This window comes from Takifugu flavidus, chromosome 13, assembly GCF_003711565.1.
Source record: "Takifugu flavidus isolate HTHZ2018 chromosome 13, ASM371156v2, whole genome shotgun sequence".
NCBI lineage: Eukaryota > Metazoa > Chordata > Actinopteri > Tetraodontiformes > Tetraodontidae > Takifugu > Takifugu flavidus.
In genome coordinates, this window is record NC_079532.1 from 8,018,655 (window position 1) to 8,035,467 (window position 16,813).

General features: G+C 46.6%; 3 protein-coding genes across 3 annotated transcripts; 2 read left to right on the forward strand and 1 right to left on the reverse strand.

The window, feature by feature from the left end:
• Positions 1-145: 145 nt before the first annotated feature.
• On the forward strand, positions 146-2,803 carry cep41 (centrosomal protein 41). Its single transcript, XM_057051360.1, is given in 12 exon segments — positions 146-213; positions 491-554; positions 638-685; positions 977-1,038; positions 1,255-1,321; positions 1,489-1,621; positions 1,693-1,859; positions 1,950-2,017; positions 2,103-2,217; positions 2,310-2,578; positions 2,581-2,621; positions 2,686-2,803. Coding segments are annotated over 12 exon segments (1,185 nt in total). The 5' UTR covers positions 146-180.
• A 1,321-nt stretch (positions 2,804-4,124) lies between these two features.
• Positions 4,125-6,819, reverse strand: cpa5 (carboxypeptidase A5). The gene is made up of 11 exons (XM_057051359.1): positions 6,692-6,819; positions 6,293-6,368; positions 6,078-6,212; positions 5,840-5,944; positions 5,490-5,591; positions 5,310-5,411; positions 5,116-5,226; positions 4,947-5,037; positions 4,663-4,862; positions 4,467-4,551; positions 4,125-4,381 (listed from the first exon to the last, which is right to left on the reverse strand). The coding sequence occupies exons 1-11, from the start codon at positions 6,757-6,759 to the stop codon at positions 4,194-4,196; spliced, it is 1,263 nt and encodes a 420-aa protein (XP_056907339.1). The 5' UTR covers positions 6,760-6,819; the 3' UTR covers positions 4,125-4,193.
• A 2,477-nt stretch (positions 6,820-9,296) lies between these two features.
• On the forward strand, positions 9,297-16,720 carry tes (testis derived transcript (3 LIM domains)). Its single transcript, XM_057051356.1, has 7 exons — positions 9,297-9,492; positions 11,764-11,849; positions 12,606-13,077; positions 13,889-14,431; positions 15,116-15,331; positions 15,411-15,569; positions 15,661-16,720. Exons 1-7 carry the CDS (start codon positions 9,466-9,468, stop codon positions 15,850-15,852), a joined length of 1,695 nt encoding a protein of 564 aa, XP_056907336.1. The 5' UTR covers positions 9,297-9,465; the 3' UTR covers positions 15,853-16,720.
• Positions 16,721-16,813: the final 93 nt, after the last annotated feature.

The following is a 16,813-nucleotide window of genomic DNA, read 5'->3' on the forward strand; positions in this document are numbered from 1 at the left end:
TGGCGCATCTTTTGCTGCTAAGCAACATGGTATGTTTGGGGGCGTGGTTTGATAGTTGAAGACCCAATGGCTGAAGTAGCTGAGTATCGGCTTTTATGATTGGTCCGTGAACGGGCGTCGACCAATCACCACAGTCATTGTTGAATCTTAAAACCCAGTTTGGCTTTTCTGTTTGGAAAGATGTCGTTCAGTCGGAGCATCGGTAGTGCGAAGGTAACCTTTCCTCGTTTACATTTTTACTTATTGTATCAACCTATTTAGCCTATACCAAGATGTGTATACATACCACGCGTTTCCTACTGTAAGTAATGTACTTTGCAAAAAGAGTTGCCCATAGTTAGCTGTTAGCAATCACATTGGCGTTTCCATATCAACGAGAAACACCTGCAAGGGCCACAGCGTGACCGATTAAACGTGTTTGTGCACGTAGCATTTGCTTTCCAAATATTGTTTATTATAAAGCTTACTCTAAATTTGTTTTTCCTTCCAGTATACGGAAGCAAGGTTCCCTAAAAACCCGAAATATGAACATATTAAAAGAAAGCTGGACACAGGTATTTCATTGCAAATGATTGTCATTATTATAAATGTGTTGTGCCTTTATTATTGTGTAATGACTGTCACTGGTACTTTATAGGACATAGCGTTACAAAGTACATGGAAAGACTGGCAGATATTAAAAAAAGTGAGTATAAATTTAAGTGATACTTGTTTGCCATTTGTTAACCATTTTCAGTTTTATAATATGAATTGTATTTGCATATTACACAGTCAAATTTAAATCACGATTTTGATTCAGCAGACATATTTCTATGACATGAACAAGGTGCCCATATTATACAGTTAACCATAAATAGTAACATCATGCTGTTCTGTTAAAATAATACTTTTCAAAGACTGACTGCACCTTTGAGGATCACTCCTTACAATATTGCGTAAGATAATTTTTATCACTTTTCCTAAACCACCGTTTCAGATTATAGGTATCAGAAGGATGAAATATTCAAGCGGTTAAAAGTGGAAACGCTTGCACAGTTGGTAAGCAGCTTTTATTTTTTACTCCTATGTTTCCAGTGGTGAGGTGGTCTAGTTAAAGAGGCTGATCCTTTTACAGCACTTAATAATTAATAGACTGCTGAAACGATTGTTTCTGGAGCGACAGCTCTGGGTACTTTCCTTGACTTGCTGTATCTCCTGTATGCACAGACCTTCTTTTCCCCTAAGAGTTTCATACCTAATCTTTTTCTTAATCAGATACTTCAGGTATCCATCATATCAGACCAGAGTGAGAGTGATGAAATTGAGTCCCAAGTCACGGAAGGTAACATAAATTTCCTAAACGTTGACTTCATTGCTGTAGAGATGAATTTGTTTCTGGGTTTTAAGCATATAGGTGATTACTGCAAAAATGTACATACACACCTGGATTTGTGGGAGTGCTCATAGCAGATTATTACTGGCTGTAATTTCTTTTTCACTGACTTGCAGAGAGTCTGTCATTGGCATCTGAGTCAGACACACAGTCTCCCTCTGAAGAGTCCTCGAAGGCCTCATCTCCATTGTGTTCTCCAGCTGTGGAAGATTCTGACGTCTGCTCCACTGAGAGGTCGCTGCTGATCAGGTACTTTGGAACCCTGTGAGACAGCAGCGAAGCCTTCGTACCGTCGCCAATAGTTGTTTTGCGTTTGGCAGCGTCATTAATGGCGTGGGAGAGATGGACCTCAAGCTGAAGGATGACAATTTAGGAATCAAGGCGGTCTACAAAAACATGCCCCCCGAGAAGCCCTGTCCCGATTGCCCCTACCTGCTGCTGGATCTACGGGACCGGGAGGAGTTCGACTCCTGCCACATCATCAGCGGTATGAGACACAGCCTCGATGTCGGGTCATTTAAACAGGTTCTGATTTTCTAAAATGATCCTTTGTGATAAATGTTTTTATCTCTGGCAGCTCACAGTTTCCCCTCGGTCATGTTGCTCCGAACTATGAACCCCTTCACAAAGGAAATACTGGAATATGTATCCTTATGCAAACCACTGCCGTGAAACCTCTTTAAGGACATCCTGAAATGAGTTGGCCGAACTTAACCCACAACCTTGTTAGAAAAACAGACCAGGGAAAATCATCATTATTTATGATGAGGACGAAAGGATCGCCGTGCAGGCAGCCACCTCCATGTGTCAGCGCGGAATCGATAATCTCTTCATGCTATCAGGAGGTGAGAGTCACTCTAGCTAGGACGTTCATCTCTACTGGCATCACAGCTGAACCCTTCGGGCATGTTTCAAAGACTCTGCTGATTGTTCCCAGGCCTGAAGGTAGTCGCTCAGACTTTCCCAGAAGGTATGACCACAGGAACCTTCCCAGCCTCATGCTGGGCCTCTCCCCCGACATCTCGGAGGAAGAAAAGCACCGCGCCGCCGCCGCCGCCGCAGCGTCAGCCAGCAGCAGCCGAGACCAGATGTTGGTTCACAGAAGACGAGCTGGTCAAGATCCAGGAGCGACTGGACAAGCTCCTCCCCTACAGCAACAGCAGCAGTAAGACCATTTCTGTCAGGAAAAAGCCAGATTTGTCCACATGTGTGTCTACCGCAGCATGTTCTCATGCGTGTTCTCATGCGTGTTCTCGTGTGTGTTCTCGTGTGTGTTCTCGTGTGTGTTCTCGTGTTTTATGGCGACACTTCAGCCACCAACTTGACGTCCAGCTCTCGGACGTCAGCGAGGCCCAGCACCAGAGTCCAGAGGATACCGTGGAGATAGAACGTCAAAGCAGACCTGGATGGAAGCGCCGTCTGCTTCAGTAGTAGGATGGAACCCCGACTGGCACGAGACCCTGTTTTGTTTTTTCCTTTATTATTTTTATTTTTATTGTTATTATTCCCCTAAATCAGATGCCTTTTTGAGGGCCCAAATGAAAAAGTGTATTCCAACAAACTCCTCCTAAGGAGTAGATTGGATCGTGTTCATGTTTGAACTGTACAACTGGACATCTTTTTCCTGGTTGCAGCCTAAATAAATCTATATTGCAACGCGTAGTCGTGGATATAGCGCCACCGGCTGGTAACATTGTGAGGGCGCATTCCCCTCAAACGTGGTGAGGAAATCATGAAGATGCTTTATTGTGAAAACTGCAACTGTCTGTGAGAGGGTGCAGTTGTGACGGTGTGGGGAATTTTGATGCCTCACCGTACATGTGGGTTAACTAGGTGGAGTCAAAGGACTGGGCCCTGGACTATAATTGACATTTTCCTCTTGTCCTAAACTCAGCGGTAAGGGAGATGTTGTCAGATGCGGTTTTCCTCTCTCCTACAGAATAGATCGGGCCCACTGCACATTTTATATGCACATTTTGGAGAGCTGAATAACCACTTTGAGTTCTAGTTTTGAATGTCATGTCTGGCAACATGGAAACAATGCTATTTGATTCACGGAGGACATTTTCAGCTAATTTTCAGGTCTGCTTTAATGAACTCAAGGCTTGATGAGAATGCCTTCATATTTAGAGTGTACTATCTGCAAATCCCCACACACACACACACACACGCGTAATTTCAACTTAAAATGGTTTAATGTGTATGCGTAAGGGTCATTCTCAGATGTGAAGCACATTAGCTTCTTTGTAAAATGTGAATTTATTGCACTTCTGCGTTTTTCCACTCAAATCTAACCCATTTTTGATCTTTGAAGTGCTCGTTTTAATGATGATGGTCGTGTTGCACATTCTTAACAGACTGCTGTGTTTTATTTAATTTTTTTGAATGTTGGAATGCTAATGTGGCGTCGACTAGATATTAAATTTGATGTTTTATTTCCCCCTCTACAGACTTAATCAATTTATGGCAGAAAGCATCCTACTTTTCCTCATATTAAGGTTAATACTTATTAAATAAGAGGGAAAATTCGAGTTCATTTTAAGGAAGAAAATTCTTGGAAATAATTGGAAATGGCTATTTTAATGTTAAAGGTTGAGATGGTTATAGTGCCCTCTAGTGGCCGATGCGTGTAATAGCGGGTGACGGCGTGTGCGCTCTACTGATTATACTGTATTTCATGTAAACTTCCTCTTTAGGAGACAGATTTAAGTGGCTCTAATGCTACAAAATTTGAAATAAAACATAAAAATGGCAGCCTTCATAATATTTTTTTATTTACTAGAGTCTAGTAACTAGACTATAGTAGAACTGACCCACTGACTTAATAGGGGTTCTTGAAGGTGTGATTCATGATGGTCATGAGAGCCAGCCAAGTCTCCTTGGCTGTGGGGAGGATCTGATTGGCCGGCAGGATGAAGCCATAGCGACCAGTGTCCCTCAGCTCAAAGGTGTAGGAGTACTTGATTCCTTGGTTGTAAGTCCAGTCAATGGTTCCCCCGCTAGCTTGGTCTGAAAGTCGCACATTTGAAGTTATTCACGACACTTCGTATTTTCCATTTAGTGAATCCGTTTAGATTTAAGCGCTCAAACTTACAGATGGTATTGATGATGCTGCCGTATCTGTAGTAAGTACCGTACAGGGAGGCCAGGTCAGTAATAGCTTTCTTAGCCAGGCTATGCTGTGAAGAGAGTGAACACAAAATGGTTTCCAGAATGATTCCTGCACATGTTCAAATCCAGTCCAGCAGTCAAATATGAGACCAAAGGCTTTTTTAAAAAGTGAATATTACCAGCTCAGCCTGTTCCTTCACTGGAGTTCTGGTGTAGCCGTAAGGGTACAGCAGCATCTGGGAGTAGGAATGGATGGAGATGAATGCCTTGATGTTTCCGTGAGCCTTCACAAAATCCACGATGGATTTGACTTCACTCTCCGAGTGAGCTCTGGTTCCACGGTAGGTCTCTGAGCAGGGGCTGCCACTTGCGCCGGGTCCTACACACATTCAAATAAAACCCAATATCATGTATATAATGTTTAGAACGTTTCTGGAGAAGGACGATCTGAAGCAGACATTACCTCCAAAACCAGCATCCCAGTTTCTGTTGGGGTCGACTCCCACACAGCTGGATCCAGGGTTGGGCTTCCTGGTCTTACGCCACATACGGTTCTGGAGAATTTAAAACATCCTAAAGGTTCATCGTTGGCATGGTAATAAAGCTACAGCGGTGGCCTCACGTTGACTCACGTTGTTGTGGGTGTAGTAGAAGCCATCGGGGTTGGTTACAATCTCCAGGAAGATGTCCATCTTGTTCAGGATGGCAGTGAGAGCCGGATCTTTCCCGTAATCGGTCACAATCTAGGAAGATGTGACAGCCAAGGGAGCAAATTTATATCCAGGGGCCGCTCAAGAGCGCAAAAATAACACAATTATCAAATCACCTTTTTAGCGAACCAGGTGCCGCTAGCCTGAGTCACCCACTCCCTGGAGTGGATTCCAGTGTCGATCCAGATAGCGGGACGGTTGCTTCCACCGGTGCTGAACTAAGACGAGGGAGCAAACGGGGTGATGAAACAAACCTCCGTGCGAACACTCGACATCAAGAATCCTGCTTCGCTCACCTTCAGCACGTTCAGGGCGCGGCCCTGGTAGCTCTGACCGATCACAATCTTGCTGACCAGGCTGGGATTCTCAGCCACCAGCATGTCCTGGAAACTGTAGATCTGAAACGAAGCCACAGTTTGTGAATCAGGTTCAGCCCCAACGCAGTTCTGATGGAGCTGGGAGGGCAAACCCTGGAGAGGCTGGCTCAGGTGGGCGGTGGAGACCCCATAACGGCCCTGGGCTTTTGCTTCCTATGGCTGCACAGCCCTTCACTCTAGACCAGGAGCCCGTTTGGTGCATCGCCCAGTGAAGCCCAACATCCCATGAAAACACCTGCCAGACCCTCTAGATCGCCGAGTGAGCTCACCTCGCTCAGGGTGTGATAGTTGGAGTAGTCGAAGCTGTCGGTGTTCCTCGGGTCAGCGAAACGAGCAGCCGACTCCATCCCCTCCAGCTCCTCGTCCAGCAGCACCTGCAGAGAGTCCAGCACCGTCACTCCTCAGCCCCCAGCCGCTGCAAACAGCTGGAACGCTCCCGACCGAGGGCGTCGGATCCAGATTGGTCCGTAAATAAACTGGAGATTGAGATTGTTAGTGTGTCGGCACCTGCAAGTCCTCGATCATGGTGGAGTGTTGGATGTCCTGGCTCTGCAGGTGGACTTTAACCACAGGCAGGTGCTGGGCGGGAACTCTGACATCCACAGGAATTCCCACTTCTGTCACTCCCCTCCAGACGTCAATCTGAAAGCAAAATGCTCAGTTTGGGATGTTTCACACCTGTTAAATGTGCCTTTTTTTCTTTTGTCTGGATCATAAATGACCTCGGGCATGTCCTCCATGCTCTTGAGAAAGGAGAGCTGAGCCTCATTCTTTGGAATAATACGCAGCACTTTATCTCTGCAAGAGAAGAACCACAACGGTCGGTCAGAGGCGTTAGCACACGTCTGGTGAAGAAAGAGCTCAGAGCTGCTTCTGCTTTCCGGGCTCCACACGGGGAGAACACGACGCAGAGTTCTGCTGCATCATCGTTGGTGCCGAGGTAACAAAGATCGAGGTCTTTGAAGGAAGATGTTCAGCCAACGACAGACGACCCGCACGGGCCTCGTGAGCCTTAGCTTCATTTGGAGTCAAACAGCAGGAAAAAAGTGAAAACTTCAGAGGAACGTGCACGTTCGCAGGCGGGTGCACGTGCACTCGCGCTCCCTGTCCGGTCCACTCACCCCACAAATGTCTCCCTGCAGAGAGCAGCGACAAAGAGCGTGGCGAACACCAGTAACCCCCTCATCATGACCAAGAGTGTGGCGCTGGCAGGGGGGGAAGGTTTTTATGGCTCGGCGCAGCAGGTCACGTGTCCAAACCCCTGCCTTGCTCAAGGTGTGGGTGTTGTGTCAGCAGCTGGTCCCGGTCTCACACTGATGGGGAGATAGTGAGCAAACATGGGAATGTGAACCCGCAGGGACTCAGATGTGTCCTTCAATTAGAGAAAACATTAAAACATGGTAACGACATGGAGTAAAGTGTGTGTGTGTGTGTGTGTGTGTGTGTGTGTGTGTGTGTGTGTGTGTGTCTGCGTGCTGCTGGTGTCTCCATATGATTGAGCTCACCACAGCTCCTGGTTTGCTGTCACATTTGTCTACATTTAGAAATGAAGTGGCAACTCCTGTTTCTTTCTGATGACTTTTATTTTTTTAATCTTCTTAATTCTTGACTGGGAAATGGGATTTTGGTACTTGGCCGTTGCAGAAGGAGGAGATTCCATCAACCTTTGTGCTTTTTTACTGTAATTCTAGACTGTTATATATGAGGTCGGTAAGTTTCGTTTTATTTTTTCTAAATTAACTACCAATGTCAACATTGTTTTATGTGTTTTACGCATCGGAATAGAGAAAAGCGTGTTGTTGTGCAACTGCACGTCTCCCCGCCATCCCAGAATCTCAACACTTGTGTTGTGTAACCGAACTGATAAAGAAAAAAAAAGAAAAAATGGGGAAAAGTAAAGAAGGTGTGGAAAAACACCTGCAGGGGGGTTTCAGGTTCACAGTAGAAGATAATGTCATTTATTCCCTTTGCAATGCGACTTAATGCAAAAAGCTCTGAGTCATGTAGATTTATTATGTAGTTATGTCTCAAATTACCAAATTTATGGGGAACATGAACACCACAAAGATGTCGTTCTTTAAATTGATCATTGCCAATATTCTTCCATATTTAAAAAAAATGAAAAACCCATCTGTGCTGGTACAGAAGTATTTCGTTAATTCAGGTTGAACAAAACGACGGGTTTAATTCTTGGTGGCTTTGGCTGCAGGAGTCACCAGATGTCAAGAGCCGACAAACGTACTGACTTTTCAGTTTCAGATTCCTGCCTTTGTCATAAAGACAAGTGCCATCTACATTGTTTTTATAGTTGTAAAGTACTTTGGTCGACCATTGTTTTGGAATTACTTTTTAGAGTCAATTCAATTAAATGATCCAGCCTTTACCAGATGTGTCCACTAGAGGGCAGTCTGGTGTTTTAGCAAGTGGCCCCATCGGTGTACAGGGCCAATGATGACACAGTCCCACTGCCAAAAAGACTATTTATTTTCAAATTCAAACGGTGCAGACCTTAAAAAACACCTACATTGACAGATAATGACTAGAAATAAAGCCAGAATCACTCTGATGTCCTTACCTTTTGTTATCATACACTTTTCTTTTCTTTTTTTTAAAAAAGAGCTTGCGTTTAAGTTTATAATCTGCAGCAAGAATGACAGAACACAAAATATGTCCATATAGATGCCAAAACTGTCAAATAAATATTGCAATGCGCAAATGCTCATACCAGACAGGATAGGTCAAAGTGTTGCTGGGAAACTGCATCCGCACTTGACCAAGACCCTGAACAGAAACTCAGACCCAAACTGTCAGGGTGTGACACCGTTGCTTCCTTTAAAACGGCTCCGTCACTTTCTTTTTACCATATGTTACAACCACAGTTTCCTGAAAATAAGGGAAGAGCTGCCTGACATGTGTCAGCATACTGAACACATCCATGTATAAAATCTCCAGACACTACTACTAGGAGTAATACTTAAAATAAAAAAAATCAAACAAAAAAACTGCAATATTAGTAAAGACATAAAGAAACAGCCAAATTGCTGTCCTGCCCTTTGTTGCGACAGATATACGCCCTATTCACTCTGCGATTGGCTCGTCTGTGAATTCATTATTCTGATTGGCCAAAGGGAACATCAATCATGTCAAAGCCCCGCCTTCAACTCAATCAAAAGTGAACAAGCGAAGCAAAAAGAAGCAAAAATGCTTTAGAAACTGCACAAAGGATGTTTTCAAAATAAAAGAGGACTGATTGTAAAACAAAATAACAAATTCACGTTTGGGAAAGAGGCCAAAAAAGCCATTCTGGTTTAAATGTCGGTTCTAGTAGCTCCCCATATAATAAAACCGGCAAACACCTTGCTTTGAGGTTTGTCGAGTATCAAATTATAATACAGAGCATACAGCTATTTGTATTTTAATTTTTCACGAAAGCAGGTCATGTCTTCCTGAAGTTGGGAGTTTGCCGGTAGGTTTTATTTTATTATTACCATTATCTTTAGAATCTTTAATGGACTCTCCATTGGAAATCTTTGTTGAACACTTTGATTTTAGATTCTCGCTAGTATTTTTCTCAACTGAATGAATCGATTCGGGTTTATATTTCTCTACATTACTTTCCCTTTTTTTTATATCTACACACAGCAGCGTGACTATTTTTTCCTCGCTTCTAAAACTGTAGGATCGTGGTGATCTTATTTTGAAAGCACCGAGCGGAAACGGGGTGGTTTACTCTGGAAGACTTGACGTCTCCTCGGAACCGGACACCGGAGTGAAAGCGGACGGTGAAGCCGTGTTTGTTGTTCTCCTGCCCCGCTAGTTTTGGTTTTAAGTAGCGGTCTGGGTGAAGGCTGGCCTGTCCACTTCGTCTGCAGGAAAATTCGCACTGACAGACAAAATGGAGATAGAGAAGGAAGTAAAGAAGGTAAGAATTCCGCGCCGAGCCTGAGCAGGAGACACCCAGAAAGGTGTGGCGAACCCCGGCAGGTGGACTCTCGGTTCAGGCCGGTCTCCGACTGGTTTTCACTTTTTGGTCCGAAACGGTTCCATTTAGCATTTCTTTTATTTTCATAGATGGAATTGGAAGTAACTTCTTGGCAGGAGTTGATGAAACCAAGCCTTTAACCTTCTGTGTGACGTCTTCCTCTTTGTAGAAAAAGTGTGTTAAAACTTTATTGTCTTGTTTTCTTTATTAACAAACTCACACAAGCAAAGTCACAAATTTCAGCTCGGACATTTAGCTCAACCAGCACATATAAACTTATAAACAAGTAAAAATAAGTGTGGTATATTATAAGCAGTTCTATATGTTAATAACTAAAAAGTCTTCCATAACTCCATAAACCAATTATAGCTTATTGCATTAACCTAATTAAGCTGCACTGCTCAACGTTCTAAGAAGACCAAATACACCAGATTAAAATATTTTGAATTACCGACCATCTTCAGAAGAAAGTTAAAGTTATTGCAGTGTATCTTCATTCGAGGCTCAAGATGCTAATTCATTTATTGTAGTAAACGCGTTAAAGTTAAAGTAGATGTTAAAGTTAAAGTCCAGTAGATTCATGTTCCGTCCACATCATCGGGCAGTAAGATTCTTTGCATTCCTGGAATACCTCTGATCTTTCTCCGTATCCGTTACATGAAGATGGACACACTGGCGTGTTATTCGCTCCACCAAACCTCATAAATCTGAGGCTGGAAGGAGACGGTGGATGTTGTCCCTCGGGGGGCCCGTTAGGCCCGTTAGGCCCGTTTCCCCAGCACCTTCTTGATGTTAATCCACATTAACGCCGCTGGCTGGCGCCCGCTGGGCACTAATCATTTGTCATCATGCAGCTGTCAGCCAGTTGTTCTTGAAACTCGCCGGCCTCGGCGGGTTTTTGAGTTTGAACCTGCCTTTGTTCTTGGGCTCGTAGCTCTGGTTCGGAGATGTTTTAATTGAAGTCATGTGTTTATTCGAGCTGCAGGGAAGCGTTTCTGAGCAGCAGGATGACCCAGACGGATTCAGGCTGACATCTGCTTTTAATCCCTGACGGAGATAAATGTACAGAGGCCGCACGTCGACGGCGGGGGGGCGTCCACCAGCGCCAGGCCCGTGTAATTACTCTCGAGCTGAAACTGCTTATTTTCAGACAGCGGAACCCATGTTTCCGTGTGTTCTGCTTAATTAAGCTAATTCAGGCTCGCAGGAAGACTGCGCGCTAACAGTTCAGCCTCCTGAATGAAGCGGCGTTGGTGCAGGAAACGGGCTGATTCCCGTCTGACCTCAGCCTGAATCATCCCCCCCCCTGACGTCGGCCGGCCAGGCCGCGTTTGTCATCATTGAATCTGCCAATGAATCATCGTAAAGTGTCAAAAAAATAGGAGAAACACCAAAGATTTATAGATAAAGTGCCTTTTTTTAAACATAAAAATTCCCCCTCAGATAGTTTCCACAGAAGTCCCGGACTAAAGCAGTGAATTTAGGACCAGCAAATGTTTGATGTTAGCTTAAAGTGACAGATAAAAGGACTTTTTTTTATGAGTAAACCTCTGATTAACTATCAGTAGAAGAAGAAACCGCTCCTGCTCTTCCTTCCTGCTCAGAGCAGCTGCAGCCAGATCATCTTGCAACTTTCTGACTCGCTGGAATTTCAGCCAGGACGAGTTTGTGCACGAGAGTTTTCCGTTTAATGGGTGGAATATGACTTTAAAGTCAAGGTGCCAAGCTCTCCGCTCACGCCAGCGCTGTGGGAAAACCTGCTGTTGGATTCTATCTGCTGAGATCTGCAGCGTTGCTAAGCTAAGCTAAGCTACAGTATAGTTACAGTGGCGTTGGCTGGGCGTCGCCGCCGTCGCTCCTCTTTAGTTGGTACCATGTGGCTCAAAAGCATCATTCTGACAGGGAGGGGGGCTGCTGGGGTCCCAGGAGGACTTCAGAAACCATGAACAGCTGACCAAATATGGTCATGAGGAGCGGCGGGTCGAGTCTCTTAGGTGTGTGAGATGCTAAATCTTTGCACATTTCGATTAGCAGCACCCACAGACTGGTGATCTGGGTTCTCTGTTCCGTTTCTTGGGCTCCAGCTCAGCCATTTCCCATTTTTAATTGTTCCCGCGTGACACACCTCACCCCAGGAATGTGCCCCGTTATTGTTTAATGTAATCAAAGTGTAAAGACGCTCACGGTCTCTGTCATGTGCTCTGCTTCCAGATGACCTTGGGCCATGAGTTTGGTGCTGGCGCCGCCTGCCTGAAGTGCAAGGACAAGTGCGAAGGCTTCGAGCTCCACTTCTGGAGGTGCGTGCCCCGTCTATCAGCCGTCAGGCTCCAAAACCCTCCTGCACAGTCCACTTCCTCTGTCCCACACAAGAAAGGAAGCGCGCAGACCCCCGAACTACCCAGGGTTCTGTCTCGGAACAATATGCGCATTCATTTGGAGCAGCGGCTCATGAAACGCTGCTCCGGCTGCACAATCATCCACACTCGGCTGGTTTTCCTGAAGACATCAACATCGCCAGGTGCTCCAGCACAAAAGCCCACGCCATGAGCTCACCCTTGGACACGTCTGACACGGGGCCAGGAATGTTGCAATCTGACGGGGGGGGGGCAGACTTTGTTTGTGGGCTGCGTAAACTCAGTGTGCGTGTTTGTGTTGAAGGCGACGGAAGCTCGGGTTTGGCTGTGCAGGAGCGTTCCCTCATCACGGGGACACAGTCGTGCACGTTGTGTCTGTCCACGGGTCGCCGTCACCCTCTGCTGCTCGTAGATGTTAAAGCTTTTGTTGCATTTCTTTTCGAGCGTTTCCTGCCGCCGACCCGCATGTGCGCGCGGGCGTCCTGGAGCCTGCTGAGCAGTTGGACGACGTCATGCTAACGGTGCAAATATGAAGCTGCTTCTGCTGGGAGGTGTCAGGAGAACTGAGCTTTGCTGAGTCAGCGTTTTCCACAGCAGATGTAGAGCAATAAACAGCAACATTATGTTTAGGAGTTCTTACAACGACTGGTTTATCCTAAAACTGGGGTTTGACCCAAGTTGTTTCACTCTCCTCTGCAGGAAAATCTGCAGAAACTGCAAATGTGGGCTGACGGAGCACAACGTGCAGATGAACACGGAGGAGAACAAGAAGGTTGGGAAGCTTTTCGAAGACACCAAGTACACCGGCCTCATCGCCAAGCTGAAGAAGGACGGCATCCCCAGCTACGAAGGCAACATGATCACCATCACCCTCCCCAGTCCCGCCACCGCGCACGTCATACCGCCCAGCGCCTCCTCCACTCTGGTGCCCCCTGCTGGCCCGGCAGGCATCGTGCAGCCTGCAGCAGCTCCCTCAGCGGGCGCTGCTCCTGGTGCTGCGCCCAACAACACGGCACCTCAGGCTGTATCAGCCGCTGCTACACCTGTCAGAGGCAACCTGGTGCCGGTTCATATCAGCACCGCGTCTGCCAATGTGGCGCCGGTTCCCAAAGACGCACCAATGAAATCCGTCACCTACGAGTGGGCGCCACCAGTGGCCAACAAGCACCTGGTAGGAGTTCAGGCGGACGCTTGGATTATTAACAAAGTTGTTTTGACAGTTAAATTGTGGGGCAATTATAGCCTTTGTGACCCTGCATTTTATCCAGACTAAGGATAAAATGAGTATATTAGCACCCAAAATTTGGTGGTTAAAACAAAAAAAATGAACACACCGGTTCAAGCAGACGCTGTTTTATGTTTTTAAAAAAAATTAACCGTGTGCTCTCTGCTTCACACAGGCTGCTGCATACAGTGGTTTTATTTCTTTTTTTAATGTAAAATGTTGTATTAACGCGTGAAAAAGCCCTACAATTCATCCGTCGTGTTTTTTGTCCCATCTTGACTCACAGCTAGCATGACACACACTTGTTACCTCCTAATTTGAAGTGCAGCAGATTTAGCAGCTAATGTGCTGTTTACCTGTAGATACCTGTTCAAATGCAAAGAATGAGACTGTTAATTAAAATGTCCTACCCATTGTCACAGCACACAACCATAATAGAGCTTAGAGGGGTTCTTTGGAGAGGTTTTGGTCCTCAGGAGGTCAAGATAGCCGTCAGATTATTCCATAAATCCAGAGCGTCTCTCAGTAAATCCCAGATCTATGTTGGCTTTATAATGAGGAATCTGAGTCCTCTCACACGCAGCTTCTATTGTGTGGAACCTTTATTTTGTCTTCTGCTCTATGGGTCCTTGGACGGCTTGATGTTTTCACCACAACTCTCTGTGTTAAAGTTCTTTTCACCTCCAGACTCTCTCTGATTGGTCCGTGATGTCCCGGCCCGAGGCTCAGCCTTTCTTCTTTACCCTCTGACTTCCAGGCAGTGCGCTACATTGAGCTGCTCCCACCAGAGAAGCGTCCTGTGGCCGGCACCCAAGGAGCTGCGTACCGTCGGCAGCAGATGGCCCGTCAGCTGCCCGAGCACGACCAGGACCCGTCCAAGTGCCACGAGCTGAGCCCGGCAGAGGTTAAGAAGATGCAACAGTTTGTCCGCAAGTACAAGGACGAGGCCCTGGGGGTGGGAGATGTCCTGCTGCCTGAAGACATGGCTGTGGTCCAGGCAGGGGGGAAGCCCGGAACAGGGGAAGTCGGAGGTGCTCCTGGTGTTGGAGGGGCAGGTTCTGGACCTGGAGGTCCTGCTGGCGCTGGTGGAAGAGGAGCAGGTTCTGGGTTTAGACCAGGAAGTGCTGCTGATGCTGGAGCTCTGTCTTTTGGAAATGGTCCAAGTGGAGTTGTGACGGGGTCTGGTGGTACCGGACCAAGCCTGGTACCACCTGAGGAATTTGGGCCACCCGGAGGAGCCACGGGGACGACCTCCACCGCTGGAGCCATGGGCGCTCTTGGACAACCACAGCAGAGCTTTGTAAGTCATTTAATTTTCTTTTTTACTGACCCATTCATTGGAATTCTGAATTATAATCCAGCCATCGACTTTTGACGCATTGAAAGAGCCGCCTCCACTCTTAAAGATGTCCCGACTCTGTCCAGAATGGTCGGTAGAACCTGGTGGAGTTTTATTGAGATGTTTGTTTCCCCTAGAAAGCAGCTTTATATACTGTATATGCTGTATATGCTGTATATACTGTATATGCTGTATATACTGTATATGCTGTATATGCTGTATATGCTGTATATGCTGTATATGCTGCGTGTACTGACCCATTGTGATACTGGGTGAGTGCACTAGATGGCGCCACAGCACCACCTGTGGCTCTGTCCTCTTCTCACAGGACGATGGAGGTGATTTCATTATAATTCCGTGAGTCATGAGTTAGAACTGAAGCCATTTGTCTTATCATGACCATGTGCCGTTACTTACTCCTCTTGTGAAGCATCTTGTGATTAATTCCTGCTTTTAGTTCCACTCTGACTCGTGTCTTTGGACTTTTAACAAGTAACCGCAGTGTTTCAAGGAGCCCAAGTCTTATTCTCTGCTTCGTTTCAGGGTTTCCCCTCTTGTATTTACTCACTGCACTTTTACTGCTACTCTCGGCAATAAAAACTCGCACCCTCCCAACCATCTCTCTTCCTTTTACTGCCTTTCAAGTCGTGCCAACACTGCGGGCAGCCGATGCGCCTGGGCGAGCCGGCCGTCTACGCCGAGCGGGCCGGTTACGACAAGCTGTGGCACCCCGCCTGCTTCGTGTGCTGTACCTGCAAAGAGCTGCTGGTGGACATGATCTACTTCTGGAAGAAGGGCAAGCTGTACTGCGGACGCCACTACGGGGACAGCGAGAAGCCGCGGTGTGCGGGCTGTGACGAGGCGAGACCTGCTCCAATCCTTGTTTAAGACGGCCGCGCCGAACTTTAACCTCCGTCCTAACGCGCACGTGTGTCCGCAGCTGATCTTCTGCAATGAGTACACGCAGGCCGAGGGCCACAACTGGCACCTGAAGCACTTCTGCTGTTTCGACTGCGACTGCATCCTCGCTGGGGAGACGTACGTGATGGAGAACGACAAACCCGTTTGCACGCCGTGCTACATGAAGAGCTACGCTGTGGTGAGAGGCTCCGTCGGGCTTTGGGGGGGCTGGACGTTGGTGCCTAAAGGTGAAATAAGACCTGGTGCTACTGTGTTTCCTCTCGCTGCAGAAATGCTCCTCCTGCAAGAAGCCAGTGGACCCCGAGGCTCAGAGGGTCTCCTACGGCGACCACCACTGGCACGCCGAGCCACAGTGCTTCCAGTGCTCCGGCTGCTCCAAGTGCCTGATCGGTCAGCGCTTCATGGCTGCGCAGGGCTTCCTCTTCTGCTCAGTGGAGTGCAAGAAGAAAATCATGCCTTAGATGGCTCGGCTCCTTCGGCCTCAGGGCCCCTCGTGGGACCAGGACGGGTTGAGCATCAGGGAAATGACCACTAATGCAGCCGGGGGAGGTTCCTGGTTCTTTAACTGGAAAGAAGCAGGAACCTGCACTTGTCAAGTCTCAGTAACGTCCAGGTCCTTTAACTATCACACGCGTCCTCTCTCTTTTATACCAGTTGAACCCAGTAGGATTGATCATTTGTAATTATAGTTGGTGAATTTCAGAGCTTTTTGGCAAAATTGCAGCACGCCGCAGTTGTTTATTTGCGTATTTGCGTTGTATCGAGGGAACAAACCAAGTGCTTCCAGTATTTATGGTCACTAATTATGAATTCAGCAAAATCACTGGAACTTTTTCAGTCTTCCTTTATCTGTCGTGTGCCATCGGACTTCTGCTCAGGAAGTCAGAATCTGCTGCTGCTGCAGCGTTGAGGCAGCGTACTGACAACAAGCGCGCCAAATTGCCATGGCAACACACGCAGGGGACTCAAATCTCATTGACATCACCCACATTGATCTCATGAGTCTGAAACAGACTTCACTGTCATTCATCGCACGTGCTGTTGCTACTAACTTCTGTTGCTTTGAAACTGCGTTACTGTGGCGTTTCACCGGACCCGAGCAGACACACGACCCGAACAACGGGACCAGTATTCACGATCCGAACGCTTTTCCCTGCCAACTGATGAAAGACTTGGATCGGTGCTCCCCTTTGGAAACTGTGGTCGCAGAGTTAAGATTTCATTCCGTGCTATGAGAAACGAATCACCCTCATTCCAAGTGCATTAAGCTCATTTCATGCTTTAATTTGAAATTTGCAGAAATACAATTAAAAAAAAATTATCCTAAAAGCCTTTCGTCTGTAAATGTTTAGTCTCCCCGCAAGCAAAAATCCTCACAACTAATATATTACAGTGAGTTAATTCATAGTTAAATAAAGTGTC